This window comes from Thunnus thynnus, chromosome 1 (assembly GCF_963924715.1).
Source record: "Thunnus thynnus chromosome 1, fThuThy2.1, whole genome shotgun sequence".
Lineage (NCBI taxonomy): Eukaryota > Metazoa > Chordata > Actinopteri > Scombriformes > Scombridae > Thunnus > Thunnus thynnus.
In genome coordinates this window covers 14378425-14386933 of record NC_089517.1, presented here as the reverse complement: position 1 = coordinate 14386933, position 8509 = coordinate 14378425, and the positions used below count along the sequence as shown (strand labels likewise).

At 39.8% G+C, this 8509-nt stretch overlaps 1 protein-coding gene across 1 annotated transcript; it reads right to left on the bottom strand.

Moving 5' to 3' along the window:
- Positions 1-3813: 3813 nt before the first annotated feature.
- LOC137180774 (protocadherin-20) lies at positions 3814-8298 on the bottom strand. The gene is made up of 2 exons (XM_067586026.1): positions 8147-8298; positions 3814-7742 (listed from the first exon to the last, which is right to left on the bottom strand). Exons 1-2 carry the CDS (start codon positions 8192-8194, stop codon positions 5121-5123), a joined length of 2670 nt encoding a protein of 889 aa, XP_067442127.1. The 5' UTR covers positions 8195-8298; the 3' UTR covers positions 3814-5120.
- Between the last annotated feature and the right edge of the window lie 211 nt (positions 8299-8509).

The following is an 8509-nucleotide window of genomic DNA, read 5'->3' as shown; positions in this document are numbered from 1 at the left end:
CTCCACAGAGGTCTGGATAGTATTTTACTATATGATTGACAAATGAGCAGCTGGTTATCATAACACAGTAACTGTAAATGTGCTGAATGTATACAAATGGTCTACACAAAATCTTTTTTCCATTTTGTGCCATACTCACGATTTAATTTGCTGAACATGGAAAATTCTATCTGAAATATCTCATAAAAATCTTGAATGACGTCAGAAACACTAATCCTAACGCATAATTATTAGCTTACTTTTTTGTTTGTAGTAGCCATGGGAACAGTAATTAAAACAACATTGTCCAAATGAATGACCTAAATATGGTGGCAGGACAGGATAGTATTGAATCTTTAGTGGTTGTGGGAAAAAAATAAGTTTCTCAGAAATACACTGCTGTAGTTAATTCTTTGGAAGCCTCTGCGTGGTTTGCTGAGGATGAAACTGGATGAAAGTGAGAGAAAAATAGGGACGGAGGAATAAAGGAAATTAGTAACTTAATCCACAGCAGGATCAAAAGAGTGCGATTGGATTATATTTTGTTGCATCACAGCAAATGAAAGATGTTTTAGATCAAAGGCAGTGATTTTCAGCGAGAGAATATGGAGATGCATTATTGAAGATGATGAACAAAGTGTGTGTGTGTGTGTGTGTGTGTATGTGGAGGGGGGGGGTTGTATTTGATGTCATAACTTGGGAAATGTAGCCTCTCCTATTCACTAGACCAGTGTAACCCAACACGGGCCTCTCATTGTTGTCTTTATTTGTTTGATTTCAAGGCAGGGACATTACAATAAAGCCAATATGGAAATGGGATCGGGCTGCGACTGATGGTAATTACTTTCTGTCTACACCATTAAGAATTTAATGTAATTTCAGATAGACTTTCCCGGAGAGAGAGAGAGAGAGACACAGACAGAGATAGAGAGAGAGAGAGAGAGAGAGAGAGAGAGAGAGAGAGAGAGGTTTGTGTGTGGGGGGGTGGGGCTGGGTGTGTTGGCTATCTATGTGTTACGAAGTAAAACATGCACAAGACAGCATAAGCCAGCTCCACTTGAGTTAACAAGAAATGTGTACATCCTGCTATGTACAGTGTAATGTCTTGTAGTCTTAACACCTCCTCTGCCTGACAATTATGTTTCTTTAACAACCTGTATATGAAATACAGAAGAATAATCCCCAAGGTCACAAAGAGTTCAAGAACCTGATTTAAGCCAAGTCACCCCTCCACTGTCCATTCTGCCCTGGTCTGAAGATGCCTGTCTGTCAGCGGGATTACTGCAGCAGGAGGTGATCGCTCATGTAGAAAAGCTGTGGAGTGTGTCAGTCTGGGTGACCTCTCTCTCCAGCTGTTTGTAGCCACGTAAAACTCAGATTTTCATCAGATCAATTCATGTAATGAGACAGAGATTTCTAATAACACTCTTGAAGGTTAAAAACAATCAGCGTTAGGGTTAAGGGTCATTTTGAGGATCATGTTGGATAGCGGAATGTATGGATCAAATTGCTATTTGATACTGTACAGCAGGATCTTGCTAGGACTGATGACATAAGCCGCAGATTTGAATTTCAGCAGTCAAATCTGGATTTTTATACAGTATCTACAGTAAGAAGTTAATATATTGTGTCTAAATGAGTACCTTTTAAGTGTGTTCATTTTTATACCTATATAATTCTCATAATTTTCATTTTTTGAAGTGTTGATTCCAAAGTATTTTTTTAGCTGAAGGTTTAAAGGAACAGAAGGTATTCCAGGTATGTTGTCCAACCACTGTATATCAGAATAAGCAGACTGTATAAAAATAATAAGAATTGTTGCTCCTGAATCTTGTAACCAACTAAATAAAGAACACCCAAATAACGAACAAAAGCACAAATTCTATATGATTTAATTTTCTGGATATAAGATGACTAATGCATTAACACAATAGTATCTGCACAAAAGTGATGTTATGATCAAACCTTACCACTTATTAACCAGACCCAGTGTTTGTTATTGCACACAGGAGCGTACTTTGTCATCATAACAGCTGGGTTTAAGCTATGATATGTCTAAAGGGCTTGTATGACTGTTGTGTGTTTCCTTTCCCAAGAAGCTGAAGGAAAATGACTAATCAAAAGAGTTGGAGTGGGTGGAAGAGAAAGTTTATACAGTGAACTAAACCTCCATTGTTATTATTGCAATAAATCACATGCTGTAATTGTTTGGTCAGTGTAAAAAAACAAATGTAGAACTGTGCAGAGTACATCTTAGATTGTCATTTGGCTGCAAACAACCATTCCCTGGGCAGCTGACTTATTTATTGTAGGCAGATATGGAATGCATCACCAAGGTATTGATTCTGTTAGATAAATGGAAAGGTTTGATCATGACATAGCACCTGGCTGGCCAAAGGTACAGAATTTGAACCTGATCCTGGAGGATCACAAATTACTGAATGCTGGTGTGCCATATTTTATATGAAGTTTTCTGGATATTTTCCTGCACGTGGATTGTAAAAAGTATCCACAAATATGCCTTGAACTTTAGATGATAATTCCAAAGACCTTTCGTAAGGGATAACTCAATGCTTAACTGGATTTATGGTAAGATTTTAAATAAAATCACCATAAATGAGATGGAATTATTGGATAATGGAATAGCATTCTCAGTGTAAACATAAAATCAGATTTTTATCACATTCAGAGATGAATTTTGTAACTCCAGAAAGGAGGCTGCATTGACATATTTAACTTCTTTCTGCTCATTGCCCTTGTCAGTAAGGGTATCCTTCTCTTGCTCTCTCTCTTTCTTTCTCCATCCTCTCTCTCTCTCTTACTGTGCTTACACGATTTGTTCTATTGATCTCAAACAACTTGACAATTAAGCAAAATGCCTTTTGAACCTGCCCAAGATGTTAAACATATTACAAATCTGACTGTTCATCCAAAAAAAGATTTGTTAGTGATCATAAATCAACAACAAAGCCAGTTACACTTGCTCTATCACATAAGGCAGATGAGATGTGTTTCTTTTTGTCTTAAAAGACAGTACTGTGTGCATAATGAATGTCATTTTGCAACCTATTTGTGTAATGCACAGTTCGGCCAGAGGTGATTACTGAGGATTACACTGAGCTGCTCCTGATGTGCTCTGTACTTGCATGACATGCTCTGGTCTTGAAATGCTGATTATAACTTGAGATGTGTGAATACATTCTCAGTACAGGTTTGTTTGCATGTTTCCTGTTTTGTAAGAGCCAGACCTGAACAGGTTTAAAGGACATATAATACAACTGAGTTCTTTGCTTGGGAGCGTGCATAGTTGACATCAGTTCACAATGCTTTTGTGTCTACATTCATAGCAAACATGTGCAAAATAAACATAGACAGAGGGCAAGGAAAGAGTAGCTTTGTAAAGCAGACAGCCTATGAGTTCATCTGGTGGAAGAGAAAGTGTCAAAACCACTCTCACAGTTTCTTGTAGTACATAGTATAGTTCCAGGAGTGTAATTATTGCCAATACCACTCAAGAAAGGTGCAAAATGCAGCTTAGACTGAATTGATTTGATCCTCAAATAATCCTGACAGGAGCAGCTGTAGCTACAAGTCAGCATACTGTTTTCCTTCTACATGTGACTCTGGGTGTTACCTCACCAGCCCTGACCTATGCAGGTGATGACAACAGCAAAGCAGGCTCTCAGGCTTTTGATCTTTAACGGTTTCATCTCGATCTGAGGTACAATGCGGTAGTTAATTTGTACACCAGTTTTAATCTTTTCTAAAGAGGTTGCAATGTAAATTTGACTAAACCTGAGTGCCTAACAACACACACATGCATAAATATAGAATTTGAGTTACAGATGGACAATTTGTATACTGTGTTTTAAGATTGTTTCCTTGATGTTTACAATCATTGCCAATGTGAAGAAAACTTAAGCAGCATCAGAAAACAGAAAATAGATATAGATGTTGTCTTTGTGCACTGAATATACATATATACATATATATAAGATACACAGTATGTAGATTATATCAATAAAAAAGAAAACTGTCCATTTATTATAAAAATAAAGCGTTTTTAATAGTTACTTTGATTTTCTTTCACAAACACTTAGCATTTTTTCACAGACACATTGATAATTGTATGTTTGTATAAAGGAGGGTGATGTAACTTAAAGCAGTTTAATGAAGTATTTTAATAATGAAAGCTTGGACACAATTCAAATTGATCAGCCTGATGAGAATATGTGACTTTTTGCCATACTGAAATGGCATTGAAAGGTTTTACATACATTTCATTATGGTAACTGCTGTGTGCCTTTACAGAATGTAAGTCAGCTTGTTATCATACAGAAATGACAAAACAAACTCAACTCACTTGTACTCAAAGTAAGTGGAGCTTGAGTTGAGATTGTTTTGTCAACTGCTGTCAAGAATAAACTGTCAAATTCATCATATAGAATGCTTTAAAAAGGTATTTGTGCATAGTGTGTTAGTATATAAACAACACAGCTGTAGATTTTGATGTACATTGACACAGTGGGCTCTCCAGTGTTGATGGGCCTTCCCTGGGTAAATCAATTCCAAAATTTATGATATTTAGAATATAGCTGAAATTTGTATTTAAAAGATAGATACAGTATATTTAGATTCCTGATACCATGATACTTGGTAATGTAAAGAGATGCAATTTTTCTAAAACAGTAAAGAAACAAACATTTATTGTGCCTTGAACTGTGTTTTTTCCTTTTCATGCCAATGAAAAAAGTTTTATATAAAGTTGAAAAATACATTGTACAATATTTACATAGGACTGAAGATTGTGTAATCTTCAATGAGTTGCTCTTGTTCTTCTGATATTACTGAATGCCAATACTGAATTTATTGCTAGCTTTGGTTTTCTGACACGTAATAGTACATCCGATATGAGTCATAAAGGGTGTATTATAAAAAGTAGCACTGGGAATTGTACTGCATGCCCATTTCAATGAAAAATCCTGCCATTTAAATCAAATTACAATATATTGCTGACAATAACAACAAATGTATTACCAAGAAAAAAGAGCAACTTCATGTAAGAGCAACACTTCTCACAGTAAGTTTTGTAAACATTCATGTAAACAGTGGAGATATTTGGATGTGTGGACAACTGAATATCAGATGTTTGAGATCTGCCTGAGCTTCCTGTTCACACCCTGCATCGAGTCATTCTTCATTTTTAAAGGTATTTCCACTTCTGATCGTTTCTTCCTGTGCTTTTTAAACCTCTTACAGCATATGTAAGATGTCAGTGTGACAACTGAGAAGAATAGCCCCAGACATGTCACTGAAAGAGCTATGAGGACAGGCTGACAGGAGAACAGCTCATACCTCTCAGGCCCCTCTGTCATCTGACCAATATACCAAGGCCTCTCCTCTACCTCAATGTCAGCCTCTTTGGTCAGCAGACTCTGGATGTAGCTCTCGTTGCTCACTGTTTCATTGACAAAGAAGTTAACCATGACTGTTGAGTAAAGTGGCTCTGGCTGACCATGATCACTGACCTTCACCAGAAGGCTGTAGAGGCCGCGGTTGCTGAGCTCCCTCTTTAATGTGATATTTCCTGTTTCTGGGTCAATGGCAAATGACCCTGGCTCACCACCTTTCCTTTTTATGATGCTATAGGCAATCACAGCATTCATGCCTGTATCCTTATCCACAGCGTACACCTCTGTGATAGACGTCCCTGGTAGGGTATTGGGGAGCACTAGCATGTAGGACTGATTGGACTGGGGGAAAAGGACAATGGGTGGGTTGTCATTAACATCCAGCAGCAGCACGGTCACCATTGTGACACAGGAAAGTGCAGGCTCTCCACCATCAACGGCCTCAATCCACAGCTGGTATGTCCCCTGTTGCTCACGGTCTAGTGAGGTCTTGGCCCTGAGTGCGCCTTTGCCTGTGTCAATTAAGAAGATGTCACTGCCATTCAGGATAGAAAGAGCCACCCAGCCATTTTCCCCAGCATCAGCATCTGTCACAGAGAGGACTCCGATCTCACCGTACCCTGGAAAGTTCTCCGGCACGAAGAAGGTGAAGTCCTTATTGATGAAGCGTGGACTGTTGTCATTGCGGTCTTGCACGGTCACCACCACAGTTGCAATTGACTCCCTCCTGGGTGTCCCCTGGTCCACTGCTCTCACTATGAACCGGTATGTCTCTTTCTCCTCGCGATCCAGTGATGTGGCCACAGTCAGAACACCTGTCACACGATCTACAACAAAGATCCCAGGGGCGTCACCTCCAAGGAGATAGATGACCTCCCCTCGGCTTTCACTGTCCTGGTCTGTGGCTTGCAGCTGGGTTAGAAAGGTATTTGGCGGATTGTTCTCCTCTATAGATAGTTCTATCAAAGACTGCTGAAACACTGGAGCATTGTCATTCTCATCCAATACTTGCACTTTGAGGAAGGTCTTGATGACAAGCCCCCGTGTGTTCTTAGCAACCACAATTAGCTCATACTCCTGTGTCTTCTCATAGTCCAGCGGCTCAGTAGTCTCTAGCAGGTATTCATTTTTCAAAAGCTGATAGGGGCCAAGCCTGAAGGGACCAGTACCCTCCAAATGACAGTCCACCCTTTGGTTCCTGTCAATGTTTTTGACAGTAAAAAAAGCGATTGGAGAAAACACTGGCTCAGACTCCTTTATTGTCACCACTCCATCCTTTTCTGGTGCAATATACCGGGGTATGACAGCAGGTGGTCCTGTCACAACTTTAATGATATGAACAGTAACGGTGGCAACAGCAGGTATACAACCAGGTCCATTGGCCAGAACAGTGAGTTTGTAAAACGTGGCTGTGCCAGTGTCTATTTTCCCTGCTAGCTTGATGACCCCTGTGATTCTGTCCAAATGGAACAAGTTCCTGGTATCCCTTGGCACACGTTCACTGTAAGCATAGCTGATCTGAGCATTAGCACCAAGGTCAGGGTCAAAAGCATGTAGACGTGCCAAATGTGCCCCTTTGGTGGTATTCCCATGCAGAGTGACATTAATGTGTGACTCAGTGAATTGGGGGCAGTTATCGTTCACATCTGTGATGACAATTTTTAAAGTAGCTGCGCCAAGTAGAGGGGGGGTCCCTCCATCCTCTGCGATGATATCTGTAATGTATTCAGCCTGTGTCTCTCTGTCCAAAGCTTCTGTCACAATGAGAAAGGGTGTCAGCTCACCCCCATCATTCTCCTCAACATCCAGTGTGAACATGCCAAAGTCATTAACAAGCCAGTAGGTCTGCACTCCATGAAGACCCAGGTCTGGGTCAACTGCTGACTGCTCCACTGCATAACGAGCATTGATGGGTGTGTTTTCTGGGATAGACATAGAGATCTCATCCACAGGGAACTTTGGCCTGTTGTCGTTCACATCCTCAATAACGATCTTAACTTTCACCAGCTGAAAATACTGCTGAGGCAACACAAACACATCCAGTGCGAGCACACATCCCTGTCCCTCTGCGTTATCAGGACAGAGCGTCTCCCTGTCAATCTCTGTAGCAGATGTGTAAAGCTCTCCGGTGGTATTATTTAGGTTCACATACTGTCCACTGACCTTCTTTTGAGGCAGACTGAATAAAAAGGGGGGCTCAACCGTGAAATCCAAATTTAAGTCTACTCCAATGGCCCCTATGAAGGTCCCCCTGGGTAATCCCTCCTTTATCTTATAGATGAGCTCTTTAGCTTGGCTGAAATTTGCAAAACAGGAAAGAGGGCTGGTGTAAAGCAAGATGATGCACAATCCCTGTAATACAAGATAATTACAGATAATACAGTTTAATAAAAGATATGCAGAATTGTGTTCAGCAGTTGAATGAGATTTGCAAAATGAGTTATTTCTGATTCTATATTAGCAGTTGTAAACCCATTTGGGCACTTGCACCAATGATTTAAACTGTAATCATAACACTTAACTCTCATTTTGATTATCATTCTAACTACTCAATCCACAAAGGGTTTTAAGTTTATCTGTATAGGTTAAAGTGCTAAAAATGACACAAGAGTAAAAACAGCATATTGTAGAGGCAGAGGGGCCTAGTCATGTCTTAATAGACAACTTAATAATATTAAACAATATTCACACTATTAAAAAAGGTACATGTAGTTGTGTAAAAGTGTGTCTATAAAGTTAAATATTATAAAACTTACCCATATTCCTCCTCTTTTGCTAAGGCTGAGGTGTTTGCTGTTGAACATGTTTATGTCCTAGTCCAGCACTTTCCACTTATAGCAGGAAGAGTGGCAGCTTAAGTAACCCAGGCATTTTGAGTATTGAGCAGCGCAGACCTCTGCTGAGTGCTATGCCTTATTGCTGTCTGACTTGAACAACTCATTCATCCTAGTGCTGGCTCAGGACACTCCCACCATATGCAAATCAGTCCCTCATGCTAACCAATGAGAGCTGATAGCCACTGGGAAATCTACTTGAGTTCACAGATTCCTTTTCACACAAGCTATCAAAGCACATCGAAACACACCTGCATTTTGTGTACACACATATGTTGTCACAAG

Bases quoted from the DNA above. Each gene is read 5' to 3' on its own strand.
- LOC137180774 (XM_067586026.1), bottom strand. From the start codon at position 8,194: ATGTTCAACAGCAAACACCTCAGCCTTAGCAAAAGAGGAGGAATATGG. The intron at 7,743-8,146 runs GTAAGTTTTATA...CTTGTATTACAG, and splicing joins GCAAAAGAGGAGGAATATGG to GGATTGTGCATCATCTTGCT.